The 23937-nt window shown below is 44.0% G+C and overlaps 1 protein-coding gene across 4 annotated transcripts in view; it reads right to left on the bottom strand.

Annotated features, from left to right (window-relative positions):
• Positions 1-8262: 8262 nt before the first annotated feature.
• LOC108935258 (activated CDC42 kinase 1-like) overlaps positions 8263-23937 on the bottom strand; it is a 35323-nt gene continuing 19648 nt past the window's right edge. For 3 of the 4 annotated variants that reach the window (XM_018753738.2, XM_018753736.2, XM_018753735.2), the window contains 14 exons: positions 22023-22203; positions 20810-20880; positions 19593-19805; positions 19013-19165; positions 18502-18779; positions 18034-18160; positions 17742-17888; positions 17323-17417; positions 16821-17015; positions 14426-14517; positions 12121-13592; positions 11022-11117; positions 9944-10071; positions 8263-9838 (listed from right to left, as the gene is read on the bottom strand). In XM_018753738.2, coding sequence (XP_018609254.1) covers positions 9832-9838; positions 9944-10071; positions 11022-11117; positions 12121-13592; positions 14426-14517; positions 16821-17015; positions 17323-17417; positions 17742-17888; positions 18034-18160; positions 18502-18779; positions 19013-19165; positions 19593-19805; positions 20810-20880; positions 22023-22185 — 3237 coding nt within the window. In that variant the 5' untranslated portion in view covers positions 22186-22203 and the 3' untranslated portion in view covers positions 8263-9831. Of the gene's footprint in view, positions 9839-9943; positions 10072-11021; positions 11118-12120; positions 13593-14425; positions 14518-16820; positions 17016-17322; positions 17418-17741; positions 17889-18033; positions 18161-18501; positions 18780-19012; positions 19166-19592; positions 19806-20809; positions 20881-21734; positions 21872-22022; positions 22204-23937 lie in introns of those variants that run through there. The other variant, XM_018753739.2, reaches the window with a different exon arrangement.

Here is a 23937-nt window from a genome sequence, read left to right as displayed (position 1 = left end):
ACACGCCTGGGTAGAACTTTCATGTCATGACTGAACGAAGGCCTTTATTTGACCAAGCACTTGAATCTATAGCCTCTCAGACTGGTAGTCCAGTTTCTTACTTACCATCCACCAATGCATTTACTCTATTCCTGTTTTCCATCTGGGGATTCTGGGGATTTAGACCTCGGGACATTAAGCCACCGACAAGTGTTCTGACACTTTCCTCACAAGATGCACTAGACATCCTAGACTAAATAAAATGAAAATAATAAACTTTCCAGGCAGCCTTTTTGTGATTTATGTAGTCACTTCTGAATTCACACACACTGTGGGAAAACCTTAAGGTCAACATTAATATACTCTTTTCAATATTTCATGAAACCAAGAGACTGAGGAAGGTAGAAGAGAAGGGAACTCCAATTACAGGAGTGAGTAGCAGTTCATCCCAAAGGGCTTTGCATCCTTTCAATCTAATAGAACATAAAGACGTTATTGATTTACCACGATGATGCCAAAGCAATAGATAACCTGAAACATTTCTATACCATCCATACATCCTCTCAGAGTCTTAGTTATTTATTTTGAGGTTTGAGTGTTGTTGACTGCATGGATTGCCATGCTCTCCCCAGCATTTTGTTTCTGTGGAAAACCAGCTTTAGTCTTCTTTCCAGTACACTGGGTTATCTGACCTTGTGCCCCATATCCCAGCCTAACCCCCACACCCACAGTCCTGATCAGGCTGCAAAAGTAGTTTGCCTACTGGTATTACCTAACCAAGTTTTCGCTTTACTTTTCTTCTGACATTTCTTTTTACTGAAGGACCACAGGACGAATTTTGAACCAATAAGCTTAGATTTCAGGAACCAAGAAAGCCAGATGGCAGATTGTTGGGTAATCACATTGACCACATGTAACTGGCACCCCCAATATTGTTTCCATGTCCGTGGTTCACCCCAGGACATGATCCAACGTTGGCTGTAAGGGGTTCTTTTCTTTGAGTTTCCCAGCATGCACCAGTTTGCTGCACGGCATTCATGCCTGCCCTGCCCCTGGTGCTGTATAAAGAGTGGGCTGCCAGGGCAGATGTTCACTTTGCCAACACATTAATATCCTTTAAAGCCCTCATGATGGTCATCTGTTTCCATCAAAGGCAGGATTTAGTTCCATTGCCAAAGGTGTGAGAATTACCATGTGTGACTCTCTTACGGGAATGGAGTATTCCCTCACAACTGAAACTCTCCTGAACCTGAACACCAAAGCCCAAAAGTTTAAAAGTGCCAGCCACCACACGGAGTTCAGAGTCTTCTGATTTCCATTATTTTGAAGCGCAAATGCATGGATCACCACATGTAGTTACAAATGAGGGATATGACTTTGGGACATGTTTGTTGAATTCAGCTCTTGGAGGTGTACAGATGGAGCTCAGTATGTGCAGGGCATCAAAACAAAGTGCACGTACGGATGCACATCAGCAGAGGATACTGCTGTTTAGGTATTGTGTGTCCGTGAGAACTTTTCTGACTCATGGCGGTTGGCCTCCATATGTCCATGCTCCCCATGTACCTCCACTTGTCACCAAGAGCAGGACACGAGTCTTGGAACAAACAGTTAAATTGATCTTGAGTGTGTGAAGAGTCTTTGCCTAAATGGGATAGAAAACTGCTCCAAGGAAAGTCTCGCTTCATTTTTCTCACTGTGACGCTACACGCCTGCCGTGCTTATCTTAATTACGGCCTCGTGATGAGACAGAACTGGGTCAGCTAACTGAGTGGACTGAAGCACTTCCCAAATTTCCTTTTTCTTGTATGCAACATTTTATATTAATTCTCCACCCCATGAGTCCACCACTTTGAAAAACGTAAACCACAACAGTTTGTACAGTTCGGTGTTCTTGAGTTCTTCTACAGCTTCTGGAGGTCTTTGGTGTTCTACAAGGGATTCCACCCAAATGGGTCTGTTTTTTTTTAAAGCTGAGACCTTTTGCTAATCTAAAGAGGCATAACCTGTGTGTCTATCACATCAAAAAGGAATGTGTGGGTAAGGAAGGGAAAACAGCAGCTAATAAATGCAATGCAAAGGCCTTTGAAGGCATAAATTAAAGATTACTGTTAAAGTCAAGGAAATGTCAGGGCATTCACAGTCGGAGTCCACAATTTACTTTTGCCACCCAAAGTCTCACGCAACATTTTATATTAATTCTCCACCCAATGAGTCCACCAATTTGAAAAACACAAACCGCAATAGTTTGGACAGTTTTGTGTTCTTGAGTGTTGTGGTGTTCTAGTTTTATGCAGGTACTTGTGTGACGAAAATTGGTGCATATGGTGGAAAGAAACAAACTAGCTGTACTTAAGAATCACACGTCCGCATCTATGTCTCTTTCTCCTAATGTAATGCACAAATTGTATTTTCTATGAGATGTATGTCACTTTGGAGAAAAGCATCTGCTAAATGAATAAATGTAAATGTAAGTCAGCAAAAAAGGTGAAGGCCATGGATGTTATGGCTTGTTACATGCAAATAATCCTAATTAATAAGCTTTTGGAAGGAGAAATCCAGCACACAGACTTCACTTTCCCTTTTTTATCTCTCTTTCTCTCATACTTTGTCTAGGGGCTGGACACAAGTGCAGGACACGGAATGCCTTTTGCTTGAATGTCAGATGCAACCACCCATCACTGGCTTATGTAACAAACAGTGCTCTGCCCTTTATGCACTTTACCTCCTCCAGCTTTGATGATATGGAAGGTATGGAAGGTGAATGGGAAAGTTCACATGTCTATATGGCTAATAGAAGCAATCAACTGTCAAAGAACATTCCCAACTCCAAAGAGTAGCTTTTCATGACATTTCCACCTTGCAGCATTTGTATGTATGGCAGCAGTAGGCCTTGCTACTAATGAGCACTACAGTTTATTCTGAGTAGGTCTTGCTCTCCTCTAGTGTTTTACTCTCAGAAGGGATAGGTTTTGTTGCCTTGCAGTAGTTTTATGCTGGTCTGGAGCTGGTTTGCTGCCTTGCAGTAGTTAGACACTGGTTAGGAGCAGCTATATGATTTTATTGATTACTTAAGCCAGGTTGAATTTTTCTGGAAATTCCAGACCTTCCCAAGGCAAGTTCAAAACTTTTACCCTTGACCCGAGGAATTCTGTTTTATAGTCTGGGCTTTTTCCTTTTCGCTGCAAATGAACACAGACTGTCTCTATCTTGTTTCCTTAGATCGATTCCTTCAGGTCCAAGGATGAGTCAAAGTACATTTACTTCAATCAGATCACCACTTTGTGGTTATTCCCAGACTGCGCACACACACACACACACACACACACACACACACACACACACACACACACTATGACTACCAGAAATGTGCCCATTTAGAAAACCTCAGCTGGGTAACTGGATCTTTGATGATGACAAACAAAGTGTATGTGTTTTCTTTGCATCTTACATTATAATTCCAGATTGCTCCACAGTCTGTTCAGACCTAGCCGGTCGCATTAGAGATTTATTCAGAGGTGTCCTGGGCAGCAGTAAGTAACAAAGTCATCAGCATAGGGAGGAGAGATGAAAGCAGAATATCAAACATTTTATTTAATTCCATTACCATTTGTGAGCGTACGTGTGTTTGTTTGTGCCCTTGGGGCGGGATGTGAGGTCTGCCTTCATTAATCAGTTTTCACAGGTTCTTTGAGCATGAGGCAAATTGGGGCTTGACGGTCACAGACAGAAGCCTGTAGCTTGTCAGCATGGCATTCATTTGGGCCCAAAACCGGTAGCTTCCCGGATCAAACTTGAACTCACGGTGACGTGAGTTTATCACTTCATCACCACAAACATTTCAATGAAGATTAATTTGTTTCACATGTACATTTTTTTAACTTGTGCTTTTCTCCAAAGTGACCTCAGCAACTTAAAAATGTTAAAAGCTACTTGCATTTACTTGGGTAATTCTTACTGGACCAATTCAGACGAAGTACCACGATGAAAGGCACTATAGCAGGAGGTGGGATTTGAACCTGGGTCCTTCATATCCAAAGGCAGTGGCTCCAAACACTGTTTTACCTCCTTCAAAAAAGTGTAAAAAGGGCTTTCAACCATTAGATTTGTTATGGCCAAACATGATACCAAGAAGGATCCACTAAGGTCCCCTAAACCCACAGCATCTCATTCACAACTGCTTCAGGATCCTCATCATCTAAGGCTCATCGTCCTCAGCCTTTGCCACATTGTGTACACAACAGAACAGAGTAATGAAACTTCCACAAGGTGATAATATTTTGCAGGTAGTGGTGGACGGGGGAGATTTATGGTGCTTCATTGCAGACAAATGAAGCTAGAACAGAAGTCCAGCTCACTAGGGAATATCTCCTGTTCTCTGGCCAAGAGCGGTGGAAGCAATATTCTTTAGTTTGGATGCGTAACAATGGCTCTTGGAACAAGGAGGATGCATACCAAAAAAGAGGTGGAGGACACTGATCTGCCTCCCTGGATAAAAAAGAAAGAAAAGAGAAAGCAGTGCAGGTTGGGTATGAACAACCAAATGCAACAGATTTTAAACCCAGAATCAGTTCTAAGAAAACCAGTGAGCTTCTATTTACATTAACTCATTTAGTGGATGCTTTTCACCAAAGCAACTTACAATTTTAGTCCGCCTACAATTATTTACCCATTTTTACTGGAGCAATTTAGGGTAGGTACTTTGTTCAAGGATACTACAGCTGGGGATCAAACCTAGAACCTTTGGGTCCAAAGGCAGTCACTCTAACCACTACGCTAGATATTCATGTTAACATGGTCAATATGGATTGCACTGTATAATAAACCCACGAATTTTCCTTTTCATCTTCATTCACACCTCAGAAGGGGTCCTAGGGGTCATTGACGCCACCAGTAGCTTTGTGAGGATTAGGTTTCATCTTCCTTCCTGCACTGGCTGCAATGGTCTGAGACCAAGACCACTGATTTTGAGTTCTTCTACAGATTCTGCTGAATGCACATGTTAAAACAGGGACAAAGTTCCTGAGAAGTTCTATGAAAGTTTTTACTGTCCTGGGCCCAGTAATGTGGTCTCAGTGTCACTGTGTTGGTGTGAAATAGACCCCTTGCACTGGTTCTGTGAAGGTGACATAGAACCAGTACACGCTCAGTTGCAGACATGATTGATAATGCACCCAAGTACTCTGAAATTTTCAAAGTTGAAAGACTAGCTAACATGAGCAAATTAACATCCACATTAAAGAAAGGGAGATTTCAACCAGCTGAATGTGACCATGACATTTGGTCTCTTCCTAGGCTATTTTGCTGGCTTGTTTGATGGTAAAGGTCACCTTTCTTTACAGATGGGGAACATCCATTTCAGGGAACTGAATATCTAGGAGGTCAGTATCAAATACTGACAATTCGTTGGAAGGAAGAATGATACTGAGGTGGAATGGATGTACTGCTTGAATTGTTCTGGGGTACCAGGTGGGATAGTGGTCCAGGCTGCAGCCTTACACTTGAGGAACCCATATACAAATCCCACTTCTGCTGCAGTACAAGGTACTTACTCTGAAGTAATACAACAAATACAGTATCACTCAGTTTTACAAACTGGTCAATCATTGTAGGGAGCTTACAAATGTAAGTTGTTCCGCAGAAAAGTTTCAGCGAAATTAAAACATGTAAATGTTCAAAAAATTAATGGCTGATTTGTGCAGGGTAAGTAAAATATCCAGAGCTCATCTCTGTAAAGAATGTGATAAACCAGTAGAGCGCACACACGCACAGTTGGAAACCGCTTGTCCCGAGCGGGGTCACAGCAAACCGGAGCCTAACCCGGCAACACAGGGCGCAAGGCTGGAGGGGGGAGGGGACACACCCAGGACGGGATGCCAGTCCGTCACACCAGTAGAGCGCTGAAAACAATCTTTTGCTGTACTTCACTCAGACAGAGCTTAAATATAAAAGACGACACGTATGACGATCGCATAGATACTAAGGCATGATTTCCGAGGTCGTTGTCACTCTTTGTCAGACTCGAGGCTTGAATGAGGGTAACACACATGAACTGATACAGTCTCTGGACTCTCCTAAAGATTGTGCCTTTCAATCAAGCACAGACCCCATACCTTTGCCTCCCCAGGGTTCACCTCACTCACAGTGACCAACCCCTCCCAGAGCATTAATACTGGTTAGAACAAGAGCTCAGGATGTTATTTTTGAACCGCTCTTTACTGCTCAATGCCACTGTCAGTTGCAGCATACATGCTTTCACCCTGCAGGTCCAGTGGTGATCTCAATAATACTGGCTACAGAAGAGCATCAAAAATTGCACTTTTGCTGACATTTTTCTCCAAAGCAGTTTACAATTATTTACATATTTATACAACTGGGTAATTTTACTGGAGCAATTTAGGGTAAGTACTTTGCTCAAGGGTACTACAGCCGGAGGTGCAATTTGAACCTGTGACCTCCGGGTCTAAATGCAGAAGCACTTATAACCGCTATGCTACCTTCCTCCAGCAGCGAGCGGCGTAATGTTTAAACCCAGCATGAAAAAGACTAAAAGAAAAGGTTGGAGACAGAGCCAGAGACACATGTGCAGCAGTTCTTGCTTCCAGAAGTGAGAAGTGGGAGGGGACTGGAGTTATTAGATTGGTATTGTTGTGAAAACAGTCTGCGATGTGCAGGGCCAGGTGGATGGGGACGAGTCTATGCAACAGTTCATACATGTAGGAGTAGTAACAGTTAAGGGGTCAGCCTCTGGAGCTTAGGAAATAATGACCCATGTAGAGAGTAAGAAGTACTTGCGATGAGACAACAGTGACACCTACAGGCCACATTCTGTACTTGCAACTCATCTCGTCGTTGTTTTTATTAAAATACATAAACTTTTTCTAAGACGTATTTTATTTGAAACTGTAAAAATGTTAGCAGCATTCGGCTCACCTTTCTAATCACCCCACATTACAATGTGAGCTTCCATTCATACATACGGTCCAGTAAGTGCTTCCTCACACTTCTCATTTTCTCCGAAAATTCCAGAAAGAACACACCGCACACAGGCTGAAACATCAATTTGATCGTATTTTGTTATATCATTAAAATAAATATATACTATTTAAAACATAAAATACATTTTAAAAAAGTGGCAGGCGAACTGTGGACTTTTCATGCCATGGGAGTTTCTCGCCATGGCCACAAGGGGGCGGCAAAGCGCGAAATATCAACACGAGTGTCGAAACGGAGTGCAGCGGCGCAGTCGTTGCGTTTATTCAGTTAAACAAACGCCAGCTGTAAAATACGTCACCACTTCTGAACATAGTGTATTTTGATTGATGGGAAAGCATACCAGAATCAGAGGAATCTACTCAAAATTATGCGCTATAGTTGAAGCTTAGCCCTTAATAATGCAGTTTATGTAAAGCCATGAGAATATCATTTTCAAAGAGAACCCCTTGAGTTTTGAAAAAAGGGATTTATGGCACAGACCTTAGGAAACCCTTGGTGTAGGCTGCAAGAAAAGGCAGGCAGACAGAACTAATTTGTCAAAAAAACATGCACTGGAGCTTTAGCCTTTGCAAAGCAGTCCTCTGTGGACTTGTGATAAGACATAATTCATCTAATAAATCACTTAAAACAACATCAGTATCTATTCAGCTGAACTTTCCTCAGCCCAGGCTGCAACCCATTTAAAGGTTCAGTTCATCAGTTCCCATCTTAATACATAATTATTCATAAAGTGTCCGTCATGGAAAGTGACACAATCTGGTTCTAGAAACACAAAATCTGCAACTGAGGTAAAATCAATTTAGTCATTTTCGAGGACTAAAATATCTTGAGTGAGACGGTGCTCAAAGGCCCAACAAATGCTGCAAAAAACCAAAAATGTCTCCAAAGTATCATTCTCTGCAACTTGAACCATAGTAATATCAGCCAAGCCAAGACTTACATGTCCCCCCCCCCACCACCACCACCTCCCCCAAGAAGCAAAACCACTGCTGATGCTATTAGAAACTTTACCACAGTCTGTTAGTCATTAGCAGATGACCAGCAGCATGAGTGTATTTCCAGTCAGTCCTCTGAGTGAGCAGGCCATCAGGAAGACTCAGCCCTATAGAAAAAGCCAAAGCAACTGAGCAGCAGCACTACAGGAACCAGCTGTAGGCAAGAGAGTCACCGCACACTTTACCCAGCTGGAGCAACCAAAGCCACAACCATGAAACATCAAGACACATCCATTAACAAGACATTAAAAAATAACTTTTTAATAAAAAATACATAGAAATTTCAGATCGGCAGCATTGTCTCAAGTTTTGACACCCAGAAAGACTGAAGTCACTTGTACATCCTTTCAGAACATGTCATAAAATGAACATAGTCACATACAGAAAAGAGGTATAAAATTATTTCTTAAAATAAAGAAACACCGATGAGCTGGAATTTGAAAAGGATCCACTGTGCAGAAGCCAAAAACGGGTCACATCAGTCCACAATCTACTGCATATGTGAGGTCTAACAAACTGTAAAAATTGACACAAGCTATAGAATAGCAACTAGGCAGGGCACAGATACATACACCAACCAGCTCAGGAACACCAGTTTAAAAACATTTACACACAAGGATTGTATGAATGTTGGGCTACAGTACACACATCTTAACAGTACAATGGATAATGATAATGACCTGGAAGAACACCGATCTCTCCAGCTGGAGGGTTGAACCGCCTGTCCCCCATGACCTCACCCACAGCCCGCTGTTTTCCTTTTTGGAACCAGAAGTGGGGAGTATGCAGGGACATGCACTCACAAGCAGCAGCATCAACAGCACAACGGAAGATATGAGTATAATTCAACATGCATTCTGGAGCATAACAGTGTCCACATGGCATGGCAGAGCCCTTGGCTAAACCTAGTACGCAATGTCTTAAATAACCTTACTCATTAGCATACACTGTTCTTGGTCTTGGTCTAAGAGATATATGGACTATATAAAGCCACCATAAATTCTCCAGCAAACTGGACCGCATGTCTGTCTGACCACCCAATTTGATTTCTGCCTGAAGATTTCAACATGAAATAGCCATGTTTTGGATATATCTTAATGTGCTTTTCATCTTTGGTTGCCTAATAGTTCTTTGCAGCTGGACTGTCAACACCTCTGAACATATCAGACTAGCACTATGCTACCAACACACACAGGGCCAAGATGCTGCAAATTGCCGTGAAAGATATGAGGTGCTGAATTGTAATAGACAATGAGACAGGTTTCACCATTAGGAGGCATTATTAACAAAGTATCTATTATTGCAGAACAGGAACCTCCCAATAAACTTCTGCAAATGAACACTTGGATTAAAAAGAGAGGTGGGAATAAATGTGTTACGCACTGCAATTCTTTCACATAGGCTCAATCCATTACCTCTGTAATTAAGTGATCCAGAACCAAGAACATTTTCTGCAAATATCAACTCAAACATTCCAATACCCACACATTTATTTCTCTGTAAATCTCTGTGCTATCATACAGACTCCGTAGAGAACAATGGCAGCTAATGTGATGTGGAACAATGTTGCGTTCACACCACCACCAGTTACTTTATTGGATACAATACTGCACTGGTTGAAATTTCACCTCTGCTGAAACGCAGTAGTACCACATGGCAAACAGTACTTTTCCGTCACCGAAATGTCACACAGAAGCAAGCTGATATTGCTCCTGCAGAACGCCGCTCGCTGTCAGGCAGCCTGCCAAGAATCGGGGGAGAGGGTGAGGTGGCGTGAGAATGAAGCTCCCATGATTCAGATCTTCCTCCACAGGTCAGCATGGCAGGAGTGGGGGATGCCACTTCCAAACTGCTGCAGCTGTCACCGCCTGAAAAATGTAGTCAAAAACAAAGTTAAAACGTGAACCAGATATCAGAAACTCTTCCACCACTGCCTTGTATACCAGCATAAACATTTCAAACTATAAACCTACTTCTGCCTGAGAGCGGCATATGGGTCCAGAAGCTGAGTACTGGCTCGTTCCAGGTTCCAGTCGCATGTCTCCAGGATTTTAAGGCACTCTGCCCTGGTCTTCAGGCCCAGGCAAAAAAGCTGCTCCACCTGTAACAAGAACATAGTATTGGAGTATAACAGCCACACTACGGATTAGCTGGTAAACAGGATTGTCCATGAGGCTGGCAAATACAACCATTAGTCAAATAACACGGTTAATTCTTTCTGTGAAATCACCCCATTAAGGGAATTCCCACAGTGAGGGGGTCAAATTATGGTTATTTCCAATGATACAAAAGCAAATAAAATAAAAAAGTTCCAAGTAAAATTCTTAAAAATACAAAAAAGTACTTTTATGCATGACAATGGAAGAATTATTAAAGTTTTCTTTTTATGACACTTTTATTCATTAATTATCAACAGAAGTCACAGCTGTCTGGATTCCAAAGACATTTGAAATGGTTTGAATGCCAGTTGAAAAAACAATTAGAGTTTTCTCCTCCAAGAAAGAAACTCTTCTAAAAGAATTATGCAAAAATCTGTGTCTTTAAAGTCTCTGAGCTTTGAAACCTTAATTCTATCCTACTCCATCTGCAAGAAAGCTGTCGTTTTATCCCAATCATGGACAACTCATTTTAAACTGTGGTTCTCAGTCTCAAGAACTGCTTCACCCAACAAGTGCTCAATTTTCCTTTTACAAAACACCTTTTCTGCAGAAACTGTGGAACATCAGGTCTGCTTTTAGTCATATTTACATTACATTGACTGCTGTGTTTGTGAGCTAAATAACAGTACTGCAAATGCACTCTTGTCAATGAAAAAACCACTGAAGCACAGAGAGACTGAAGGTTTAATGTTTTGTACCAGTGTATTAGGACTCCTAAGCTGTGCACGTGCAATAACATTAGTTATGGAAGACAACAGCCTTACAGTTCTTTGTCTCTTGCATACAGTCGCAGGGGAGTCGCAAAGGCCTCAGAGCCCGAGGGGTGTGCTGCGTTACTTGCAGTTTTACCTCAGCTTTTGTTGTCCAGGATGAAGTACTTGTTTGACCTTACCTTCAGATAGTGCACGGCCTTCTGCACATTCCAGTTGTGGTTCTGCAGAGCTGTCTGACACTCTTCCATTGTCACACCGTGGACTGCCTCCTGCACCTGGGTGGTAGCCAACAGCCAGTGAACTCAATGCAAGACAGAGGTCTCCAATGCATCCTTTACAAAATTCTTAATTTATCTGGTCTGCTATATCGCTTCCTCATCAACAAAGTTCAGTCCAGCATGATAAACTGAGACAGCATCTGCTTTATGGGAACTGTATACACACGCTCTCAGTAGCAGTCTGGCACTCTATAGTCTTGCATGCTCAAGTTTGTGACTGCATCCACTATTCAGCACAACGGCGGTGGTGTGCATGCCAGTCCTTGCACACTGTACTGCACATTTTCAGAACCGCTTGTCCCATACGGGGTCACGGGGAACCGGAGCCTACCCGGTAACACTACCACAGTAATTTCACTTTATGAAATCTTCATTAAAATTAACTTTATATACACTCGACCTTTTGTGAAGTTTCCATGAATAGCTTGCCATTACCCTACAGACCTCGTAAACCTTATAAACAGCAAATATAAATTTCTGCATTTATCTATAGAGAAAAAGTTAAAAAAAGAATAAAATTAATTGTTCTTACATCTATTCCAAATTTAGCTATAAAAAACCTAAAGTAAAATGGTGAAGCTTTTTATTTATAGACCTATGGTTGCTTCTAAAACTGCACAAAATTCAAAAAAAGGTTACAGACAATCAATTTGGAAAATTTTCTTGTTTTGCAGGAATAAACCAAAAAGTACAATCAAAAATTGTGTAAAACTACTGCTTCCTTATATTAGGAATCATTTTTGGTGATTTTTGGGGTGAATTTCAGACGAGTTAGAGCAAGTTAGAATACTTATTCCATTATTTCTTATAGGGAAATTTCATTATCCAGTTTTTCAATATTCAGCCTGTTTTCAGAAATGAATTAGGACTCGACAATGGTCAACGAATGTACATATTTCATATGGATGAGATCAAGGCATATCCTTCTTGGTGATGATGCCCTCTGCTGCACAGTGGCACTCACTGCAAGCAAGTGGCAAGTCTCCTCTCCTGCACTCACCAGCCGCAACTTGTCCACAGTGCTGCCCCCATCTGGGCCCCCTGCCTGCCCATCAGAGCACACCCTCGGTAGGCTGCAGGATGGTCTCAGGGCAGACCTGCCACTGAAGCTGCTGTTGTTGTTGTTTGAGGAGAAGTTGGTCTTGATGTCACCTTGTGTTGTCGTCGTCGTCATCGTCACCTGCACCATGGGCCGAACTGTAGCAGTATGGGCTGCCCGTCGTTCCCCCGCTGGGTCCTCCACCTCCCGGAAGAACCTGTCGTACCTGTCCAAGTAGGCCGGCCGCTCAGGCAGGAGGTAGTAGTGTGTGTTGCTAGCCTTCCTGCCATCCCGCACAATGGGTAGGATGCAGGGTCCCCTGGCAGCATCCCTGCCTTGTGCTTGTATCACCTTGGGCGAGGCATACTTGGGGTCAGAGGCAAAACTCTGGGTGGTGGGCATGAGTTTTCCAGGAGAGGTGGAAAGATGGGAGCAGAGACTTGAGCGTTGCTGAGGGGAGCCTACCAAGAGACCCATGGGACTGGGTGTGCGAGAGCCAGGCTGAGACAGAGGGTCCCGTGGAGGTATCTGGGGGGGGCAGTCCCTATCCTCCTCACCCCCTGAGGCTGGGGAGAGGTCTCCTGACCAGCGGCCCTGCTCAGTGCGCTTGGCAGGACGTGGTGGGATGGGCATGCGGGGTGGTACCTGAGGTCTTTCTTCAGAGGGAGACAGGATGATCTGGTGGTGCATACTGTCTGGACCTTGGGGGCTTGAGGAGAAGGAAGGGGAGGTAGCAGTGGATGGGGGGCAAGCATTTACTGGTACCTTCAGCCTCCTCATGCATTCCTGCTGCAGTTCCTGGAAGATCTCCACAGACTGGGAAAAGTTACTGTTTTGGGTCTTATTGCAAGGGAGGAACAGGTTATCCTCCACCCATGGCTTTCCTATCTCCACATCAGGAGGTGGAGCTCCCAGTGGGTTGTGCTCATTGCTGTGTCCTGCCTCTGTTAGGTTCTCTGCCCCCATCTGTTGCTCTGCCTCATTAATTGAGCTCACCTCAATGTCCTCCTCATCTTGTGCCACATCATCGTAAGCTGGAGGTGGGGGCAATGGCCGGGCATCCCAATCCACAACAGGAGTTGGGTGCAAGGGGCGGGGCAGTGTCCGTGAGGGGCTTTGGGGAGGCGTCTTGTCCAAAATGGAGTCTGCCTCCAAGACCAGTTTGGCCAGACTTGGGAACTGCATCTCCACAACAGGAGAGGGGGAAGGTGTTGCAGAGGGGATCTCTTCCTCAAAGTCTATAAGGGACACCTCACCAGAGGGGGTCCCTGGAGTCCTGGCCCCAGAACCTTGGCGGTCTCCTAGCTTGCTGGCTGACACCCAGGCAGCTGGCTTCAGCTTTAAACCCTTGACTGCAGATTTCTTCAGTGAAAGCCGTTTCAGGCCCAACATGCCGACATCGTCATCGTTGGCCACTGGGTCGTAACATGGTTCTGTACACAGACACAACACCCACACTGCTATATCTGCTGGACAACAAATTTAACACCAAAAGAACTGAACTTCGAAGAAGTTTTCCAGATTTAAAAAAGCCATTGTGGAAAGAGGTTGGAAAATTGTTGCTAGACACAGCAGTGCAAGATGGCAGGCCTTCAATATCTCACAGGGCTGTGGAAAAAGAGCTCTAGGGTCCACAAAAGGGAAAGGAAAAACACTCATAACAAGTCAGAGTGGCAGAGCAGGGAGTGGACACTAACTGTGAGAAGTAGCACTAGTGCAACATGGAGTCAAGGTAGCCAGCAGAAGATTTAAAATAGAGTGTGGGGCCAAACTTACTCATAACAAGAAGGGCAGGTTGAGGGGGGCGAGGTGGGGGCTCTTCTGAAGACCACCAGTGCCAAAGGGTAAACCAAGTGAAAGTTACAAAAGAGACAGAGGTACGGATTGACGAAAACAAAAGAATAACAGCAAGGGAAAGACCAACAGATCAAGAGAGGAAATGAAGCGCATGGGAATTGGGGCAGAGAAAGAAACAAAGGAAATGGGGGGTAAAGCAGAAGAAAAAAGGCAGATGCAAAGTTAAAGTTCAAGCAGAAGGACACAGAAGAGCACAGTTCAGTGCAGCACTGACCATCCCTTCTCCTACCAAAGGACCCGAACAGGGGAGCAACACCTAAGACAATAATACTTCTGTTGCACCCACATGTAAAAATAGACATCTGAACGAAAAGATGTCACTTTAACCTGTCCCTATTAAATACTCGTGTCTGATACTCGCAAATTTTGGCTTTGATCTAAATTCAAAGGGCAAGAAGGGATTACTCACTTTTTGCACGTCCAGGAAGTTGAGTAGGCCGGGCAGTGTTTGGATCCATGCCCAGGATATCCGGGGGATCCATTGGGTTTCCCAGGTACAAACTGCAAGGGCACAGAATGCGATGAATCAGTGAGAATAGCAGCTTCTGCCTTAAATTCGCCAAAGGCTTCTCACTTGTTCACACAAGTCCTCTACCACGTTATTTTTGGTTAAATCAATGAAATACACTGCAGACCCGACATAACGTGGAAAGCCAGGTACAAACTATCATGCTGCGTTTTGAGTATGGGTTGTAATGAGTTTCCAGTTTTGGCGAAGGTTGAAGAAAGTAACTCCAGTTTGCTAGAGAAAATTAACATAAGTAAAATCTACCATGCGTACACGACTGAAAATAAGTGATGTGTCACAGTGTTCATACTTCATAATTACTAACACTGAATAAATAGCAACTGAAGAATTCTTGTTTTTATTGATGAACCACAATGTAATGAACCATCCACATGTGAAAAGTTGTGTAACATTAAATGCACTTCCTCACAAATTAATTAGAGGAACTTAATGATAGTCTTTTTGTTGTATTGTGGAAATAACTAAATAGGATTTTACAAAGTTTTACAAGAGTACATAAACTTACGGATTACGTTGCTGTTTTAGTAATTAAAAAAAAGTCTAGGGTGGACTTTTGTTATCTCACGTTTCTTTTTTCAGAGATTTCAGTGATGAACTTCAGATGTAGGATGTGAATCCTCTCCACATTTTCGGACTCTAGCTATTGAAGCACAGTATACATGGCTGTTAGAGCCTCGGTCACTTTAGGTGGTGGAGTATCCCAACACGCAAGCCATTTAAAACAGTACTGCTTTGGAGCAAGAGAGCAAAGTTACACCGAAACATTGCAGAATGAGAAGACTTTACAACATAAGTGTGGGGGGGGAGAATTGATCTACTAGGCATTATTCAAAAGTTTTTTTCCACAAAATGTCAACATTTTTTCTCCACCATAGTTCTGTATTGTATTAATCTCTATGTTTCATAACTTTAACTATTGACTTTCAGAAATGTGTTTGGAAACCACCCAGAAAAAAATGTGGAGAAAAACTGATCGGAAAAAATTTGGGGTCCAAGCTCTTATGGCATTATATGCAATCCCATGTTGTATCAAGCCACATTATATCGGGTCTACAATGCAACTTAAATAAAGATGTTTAATTAGCATTGGTAGTTTAATATTTACACCAAAATTTGCTATCAAGCTTCTCCAGCTGATCCAAACTGCTGTAGCACAAGGTGTGTTTGACCTGCCAAAATGCTCTCATGTGTCTCCCGCCATTGGTTACATATAATGGCCCTTATAAAGTTCAAGCCTCGGGGTACAGCTTACAACACCATAAAAAGGTCTGGTCGCAGATATCTACAGCGGTGGATTACTGCCTACACCACAGAAAGGCCACTGCACCCCTCTACTCCAGGGGTTCAAATGGAAATTCCACAGGTTCCTGGTTTTGGCTCTGATGCTTGGAAAGAGCTTGGTGTGTCTCAGACCCGTTGAATATCTTTCAGAATTCAAAAAGGGTCTCAAAATATCTTTCAGACCTACTTCTCTCCCGACCATTACACCATCAGCCACAATAACCTTAGTGTCTCCCATCATTTCTATACGCACCACCAGTAACAGAGGTTCTGGATGGAATAACTGCTAATAGCATGCCTGCATCTATAACGCTTTGCATGCTGTGAAATGAAAATTTTATATACTCTGAGTTGTACATCCCTTTGGAGAAATGTATCTCCAAAAAAAAAAAAAAAAAAAAAAAAAAAAAAAAAAAAGTAAAATGTCACATTAACAAAGGTTAATCCTAAAGTATTCCTGAATGAACATGTTTAGACTAAGGTGAGCCAATAAATGTGATATTTATTTAACTAAAAGCTCAATTAAGACAAGGTAAATGATGGCCTCACCCTGTGACTCAGGACTGACCCACCAAACACACACCCAACAACAGGACATGCTACACAACAAACTGAAAATCTGTTCACGCCAATTTGCAGAAAGTACATAGCATGCTCAGCATTCTGCATAATTAATCAACACTTAAAGTGCTCATTATGCACTCTGAAGACAGCCAAGTATGCAGAGCAGACTTGGAGTCTTCACCCCACTGTGTAAATTGTGAGTTTTGAGCTCTCACAACATGAGTGGTATGCATAAGACCCATATTGCAGCCTTACTATAATGGCAAAGATTCCATAATATGGACAATACACAGTTGAAAGAGGACAGTATTTATGTCAGGTATGAACATTCAAGCACAAGAAACCACCAGCAGCAGGGCACCAACTGCCTATAGAACACCACCTATAGCAGGATCAGTGGGAGGTGAAAAGACCTTGGGGCAGGGCTTACTCATCAATTTTGTCAGGGAAGCCCCAGCAGCGGTGAGGGTTGGTGTCGCCATGGCCCGTGTGGATGAAGCTGTGCTTGAGTGGACGGCTGATATCATGGGCTGACAAGCCAGCCACAGAGGTCACAGCATTCCTGGGGAACTGGCCTACCTTCAGGGTGCGCTTGTTCTGACCCCGCCACCAGTAATTCTCTGCCCTAGTGAGAGGCATGGGGCACAACAGAATTAAACAATGGAAAAACTTTCACTTGTTTGCGTTACCATATGTTTTTACATTGACATTAATTTAGCAGATGCTTTTCAACAAAGCATCAACACAGAGCACCAACTGAGAGACGAAGAGTTGAGTGATTGTCTAAGGCCAAGGAACTACAACTAGATTTAAAACAGCCATTGGTGTTGTGCATGAAGGATGAAGTTCATATAGGGGGGAAAAAAAGCCCCAGATTCACCAGTTATAGTGGAATACAAAAACTGATTGATATTCACAGCACATAGACTGACCTTCCCTCAATGATGGTGATGACATCAGACACCTGGATTAGCAGTTTGTCTGGTTCTTCAAAGTCCTGCAGGGCCCTCATGTCAGTGGGCATGGTCTGCAAAGTGCACAAAACAGGGCACAAGGATGCTAAAGACTTAGAACAATGAGTTAAATTTCCAGAGAATGGAACGCAAGTTTTCTGTTACATATGTTAGCATCTGCCTCTGTCCCTAAATAGGTTAACATTTTAATTTTGCCGTTACCTACGTACACACCAAGGATTACAACATTTTTCATTATATCCAAGATTGGCCAAAATGATTCAGCCCAAACTCCATGCTAGTGGTTACAACAGCTGTCCCCCTGGGAACAGGACATAAGTGCAGTTTCTTTTTTTTAAAAAAAAAAAAAATCTGGGCCTCAGTCATTGCACCCTCACCTCCACTAGGAACTCACGCAGGGCCATGAAGGTTGGCCTATCATCAGGCTTCTGGGCCCAGCACTGAAGCATGACATTGTAGATGTCCTGAGGACAGTCCTCTGGTTTGGGCAGCCGCTCGCCCTCCTTGTCCATCTTGTGGAGAATCTGTAGGAGTCAACGAACACACATGTAAACAGCAGCACTTCAAGTCGTTCATTATGGCAACTGAGGAATTTGAAAAATAAAAAGTTGTGCCAAGTTAATAAACAGTAGCAGGACTGAAAAGTTCAGTGCAATCAGGGGGCCTAACCTGACTGCCATTCAGTCCCAGCCATGGTTCTTGACCGTAGGTGTACATCTCCCATAGGGTCACACCAAACATCCAGGTGTCACTGGCGTGAGAAAACGTGCGCGTCTTCAGGCTCTCAGGAGCACACCTTCGGGGAGCCAAGAGAGACGCACATGCACACATTCATGCACAGAGATCAGCACCAGGAATCTTTGAAGGACAACTAAACCAATAAAAGATTTGAACATTTAAAAAAAAAAAAAAAAAAAAAAAAAAAAAAAAAAAAAAAGTTGCTTGGAAGGCTTTTTATAACCTTAATGTACAAACCATAAACGTTCAAACCCCATGGGATTAAGGTAGCAGAATACTCTGAACAGAAATTCTCACATGCACGCACATCTCACATACACATAAATGTATTTTATTCTATATGTAATCAAACATCATTATCAAGTACTTTTCTTGATTTAAACATATAAAGACTCCTACCAGGCAAATGGGACCTTGCGATGTTCCTGCATGACATAGTGGTCGTCATTGTTGGGCAGTGCCCTCATGAGGCCGAAATCTCCTATCTTGACAAGGTCATTGGAGGCCAGCAAAATGTTCCGGGCAGCCAGGTCACGGTGGATGAAGCGGCGAGACTCCAGGTAGGCCATCCCACTAGCGATCTGGATGGCATACTGGCATAGTGTGGAGATCAAGAAGTGGCCCTGAGCCTTCCGCAGGCGATCAAGCAGGGAGCCCAGAGGGGCAAGCTCTGTTATCTGGAAGTAAACATATGGATACACACACACACACACACACACACACACACACACACACACACACACACACATATATATATATATATATCAAGTGTGCTGAAAACAAGTTTGCCAAAACTCTTAAAATGTGCAAAATTTATAAAGCTAGGGAATGCTATCTTGCAATAGCACAGACAAACTGTCCAGTGTCCTGTCTCCTTTTACAAGCCCCCCCCAAAACGTCGCCATCTCACCATCTTCATGGGGTGTGTGAGGACAACACCGTAGAGCCGGATGAGGTTCTGGTGGTCTAACGAATGCATGGCATTGACCTCTCGGATGAAGTCATCCAGGGCATCAGGCTGGGTCAGAACATCTGTCTTCAGGCACTTCACAGCCACGCTGAGCTGGGGACACATGAAGCTGGCTAGCCACTCTTTTCCAGCCCCGCAATGAACCCCCCAGAATACTTTTCCAGTTCATAATAAAACACCATCACTGTCTTTACTATTGGCAGGAGCCAAGTCCTCTTAGCTATCTTTGTTCACCCCCAATCAGCATTTTCTGCAATCTGCATGTTCTTCCTTCAGTTCAGAACTCTGGGATCCTGCTACAGCTACTTTGTAGGAGGATCCCAGTGGAGAGGACTGGTCCTGAAAATATGCCCCAGGCATAAACCTCCAACCTCACAGTAATGTTATATGATCACCACATATGCCATTATTTTTCCATGGTGCTAGAGTACTATGTCCAGCATTCCTTGTGATGGCTGAACAAGATCGCCTTGTTTGCCAACCTGCTCATCTAGATACACTTATCCCCCTTCCTACTCACCACTTTGCCTGTAGGAGCAAGCCACTCTCCACGCTTAACCACGCCGAAGGAGCCATCACCCAGCTTCTCAAAGAGAGCCAGGTCTTTGTCACTAATCAGGCAGGTTAGCGCTTGTTGCTGTCCTTCACCAGGGGGTGGTGTGGACGATGGCTTACGGAAGGTGTTTGCTGGCTGAACTTGGAAATCGCCATCAGGTCGCTTCCCACTGAACACCTAAACCAGAGGGTGAGAGGGCTGCAGGTGAGGAGGACGCCACCACTGGACTGGCTCCACCATGTTGTGCTTGAGTTTATGAGCCTCCAACCTTCAGATAGCTGAATATTTAACTCTGTAAAATGAGAATTCTGCCAACACTCCCCCTTGTGAATGGACTTCCATCATGTGTAGCACCGCTCCCTCATGCCGTAAGCAGTAGCCAGTAAGCCATCAACTGATTGAAAACAGACTAGCAAGCAGGTCGTGCCTTCTCTCTGATGTTAGCTTGGCTGCAAGTGTGACTTTGGGATATTGAATTACCTTGCCTCAAGTGCTGCCAAGGGGGAACGGCCAGCTCTGCCAGGCCCTTTGCTTAACCAAGGCATCAGTGCTGTGAAATACTTCATATGTAGAGCCAGTTAGCTACCAAACTGAGAGCTCATTGCCCATGCATATGATAAAGTGTAGAAGTTCTTCCACACAGGGGTGTGGTGGCACAGCAGGCTTGGCCAGGTCCTGCTTTCTAGCAGGTCTGGAGTGCCTTGTGACAGACTGGCACCTTGTCCTGGGTGTGTCCCCTCCCCCTCCAGCCTTACGCCCTGTGTTGCCGGGTTAGGTTCCGGTTTGCCGCGACCCCACTTGGGACAAGCGGTTTCAGTCAGCATGTGCGCGCACGCACGCACGCAAGTTTTTCCACATGGGCTGGTTGTCAGAAACTCCTCCCATCAAAGCTGGTCCAAAAAACCTCAGTGCATATGCGCACGCACGCGCACACACACACACACACACACACAGACTAGAGAAGGCGGATTACAACATCTGGATCAGAACAAACGTAACTTTAGAAAGCTATCCGTCCCCTTGCTTCCTGTGGGATGGACCTGATCATGCAGCAGAAGAGCCTATCTACATTCTCTGTTACCTGGTTGGAGGACCTGACTACATGCATATAGGTGTGGGACTTAAGTTTGTGTCAGTGTGTATGTGTTTCAATCCTTTATATGCGTTTCGATCCTTTATACCTTGCTCATCCAAGACTTGCGCTTACACAAGGCCTTCCTCCGTTTCACTGCCTCCCACAGTCGTCGCTGCCCTTTAGACAGAAATGAAATTCAAGACTTTAAAGTGTATAACATTTATAATATTCCCTTGCTTTAATTACCTCATGTGTATGAATACTTTGCGAGAACATGTATGATCATACCAATAAACCTCATAATTTATAACCTGCAAATGAACATTCATGAAGTTAGAGCACATGCACAAAAAAGATATGTGGGATCTGGAGCTCTCTAAAGAATTCTGCAATCAACATGTGTCAAGGTACAAGAAAGCCTGAAGGGGACATTAATAAATAAGAGCTGAAGGAAAATTAATTACATTCAAAGCATACCAACAGTCATCATTATCTTAAAAGTTTACATGCTGCACTCAAGACCCCTCATCTGAGAAAAGGCAGCCTTTCAGTGCTAAGAAACACGCTTTGGTTTTGGCACAGACTCCATCTCTGCCGTAATGTTTGTGTAGTTATGCAAAGAATGCAGTGCTTGTTTTCACTATGTATTAACAGCCTGTCTTTTTTCATAGCAAGAGGTGCTGGCAGGGAACCAAGTGGGCTGCACCCCTGTATGGCCGGGTAGTAGAGATAGGGAACCATCCCAAAATGGGACAAAGAAGAAGCAGGTGTCTCTGTGTTCCTAGAGACTCATCTCTGGGAATCAGCCCATGTGCAACAGGGCTAGACACATGGCTCTTGTTCTACAGAAGCCCTCCAATACCTTCCTAGCTCCAAGTACATAACAGGGCCACAGCTACACCACCTTTTTTGTCCAGGAATAGGACTACAACTGGCCCACCGCGTCGACTGCCGTTACGTAGAGTGTAAAAGGCTCATAGAAAAATAAATTGCTTGTTTTGTCCAAAGAAGACTTTACTGGTGTTGCTCACCCTTCACACCATTTGTACTGTGAAATTTATGGCGTCTGGCTTGTGATGAAGCAGTTAATGCATGGCTCCGAGTCCAAAGAGTGTGAAAGCTTGTGTATCAGGACTGCTGAACCACATTATCCATCCAGCACGACTCAGAAGTGCGAGTACACACAGGTATGCTGGGTAATACTTGTTTCTGAAGAACTGGACAGAAGAGTAAAAGCAAAGTAACTCAAGTGTCCTACATCTCTAGGAGCTGCTACAGCAGATATATGTTGAACAATTTCCATTTGAATCTCGACTCACCAGGCCTCCCCATCCCGATCTTCTCCAGATCTTCATTCTTGACGTAGTCAAAGTGTGACAGGCGGGTGACGTTGAGCTCATCACGGATGCGCAGGAAGTACTGCTGCAGCTGAACCTCCATAAGCAGCTCCAGGAGCCACTCTGTACCTTCATCAGATTGCATGCTGCCACTGCCCAGTGCCTACACAGACACAAAAAGGCCCCCAGGGCATGAGTTCAGCACACCTTCACCCCACAGCTGTGCAGATGGGCACAAAACAGTCATGTGACTTTTACAGCCGACTGTTCACTTGTATTACGTCCTGTTTTCCTGGCATTTCCCCCCCGAGTACTGGTATCAGCTGCTTGCAATTACCAAGGCGCACCCACCCCCAGTTTCCTTTGGGCCTCCCTACAGCCACTGTCAACTCTAACACAGTTAAGACAGAAGCTCAGAGAGCCTGCTTAGCATTGTTTCGTACCTAGCCCGCATCACACAAACCCAGGGAGGGACTTGGGCAAGCATTCCCTTCAGTGCTTGCCAACAGTATGCCAGCAACTGCATCACTATAGGGGGCCATTGCGGAGAGATGAACAAAGACCAGCACATGAACCCACAAATATACATATGCACATGCCAAACTCACAGGTAAACATTCAGAACACCACTCATGCTCAGTAATCCGTAGCTGTGGCCCACACTAGACCTGGCAACTTGTTTATCTCCATGGTAACCTTCTGTTCCAGCAGGCTTTGGCCATGACAGCTTTTTATAGCCCCAGCTATGTTGTCCCTCTGAGGGGGTGCTGGAGGAGAACTCTTGCCTGCTCCCCCAAGTGGGGGTGTAAATGTTGTAAAAGTTCAACTCTTTCGGCCAACAGACAGCTTTACCGTACCATGGCACCTGGCCGGGGAGTGTGTCAAAGAAACGAACTTCAATGCTGAAATCTCTGTACACCATGAGAAGGTCTGTGCATTAGTGCCAGAGAAAGTTGGCCTTCAGAGAATCAATGGCAAATTGGCACAGTCTGCCCTTTGTCCCAGAAGGGCCCCATCTGTGACGCAAGAACGGTCACAGGTCAGCGAGGTTGCAACCTCTCATCTGACAGGTCAGCTATGAATTGCTTGAGTTCAGATGATTACTTCCTTTTGCTCTAAGTTCAAAGATGAGCCCTCCCAAATCCTTTCCACACACAAGACTTCAGGAGCAGTATTATACTACATTACGCTCAGGTAACTAAAGAACTGCAGAATAAAAGACAGACAAGGATCTGCCTGAGGAAACTAAGCATTCAGTCCTATGAACATTTGACACGAAAGTTATAGCTGTGCCTGGTATTCAGAGCCTGAGATCCTGCTGTGGACCTGAAGATGGCCACCACTCCCTACTAATCACAGCACAGGGTACACACCAGTACTTCCCATGACTGTGTGCAAACAGGTCCCATAGTCCAGAACAAGTCAATGTTCCACACCTTCTTAAAATCATTCTTTGCCAAAATCAGGAACAACCCACCAACACAGCTAGTGCCGTGTTTCTAAAGTTGTCCCTGTTCTCATCACTTCCCATCCTGTTCCTTGAAAAAAGGCACATAGGAAACAGAATATATATCAATATTAAGCATGAAGATCCTCTGAAAACAAACGGTTAACGAACAAGTGGTAAAACAAACAAATGTTGTACAGGTGAGCAACCCAGTGTAAGTAGTGTATCTACCAGTGTCACCTTGATGAATAAGGTGTGTGGGCTGATAACACTACATACAGCAGCGGTCATAGAGCTCACTGAAAGCCGCTTTGAAGAAAAGCATCTGCTAAATAAATAAATGTAAATAACCATCAGAAAAAAAGAAAAAGAGGACGTTTCCCCAAAGCCTTTTTTCCAATAAAAATATGCATCTATCCATGCAGCTGTCCAGGAAGAAAAATATTGACA

This window comes from Scleropages formosus, chromosome 3 (genome assembly GCF_900964775.1).
Source record: "Scleropages formosus chromosome 3, fSclFor1.1, whole genome shotgun sequence".
NCBI lineage: Eukaryota > Metazoa > Chordata > Actinopteri > Osteoglossiformes > Osteoglossidae > Scleropages > Scleropages formosus.
This window is presented reverse-complemented; position numbering and strand designations above follow the sequence as displayed.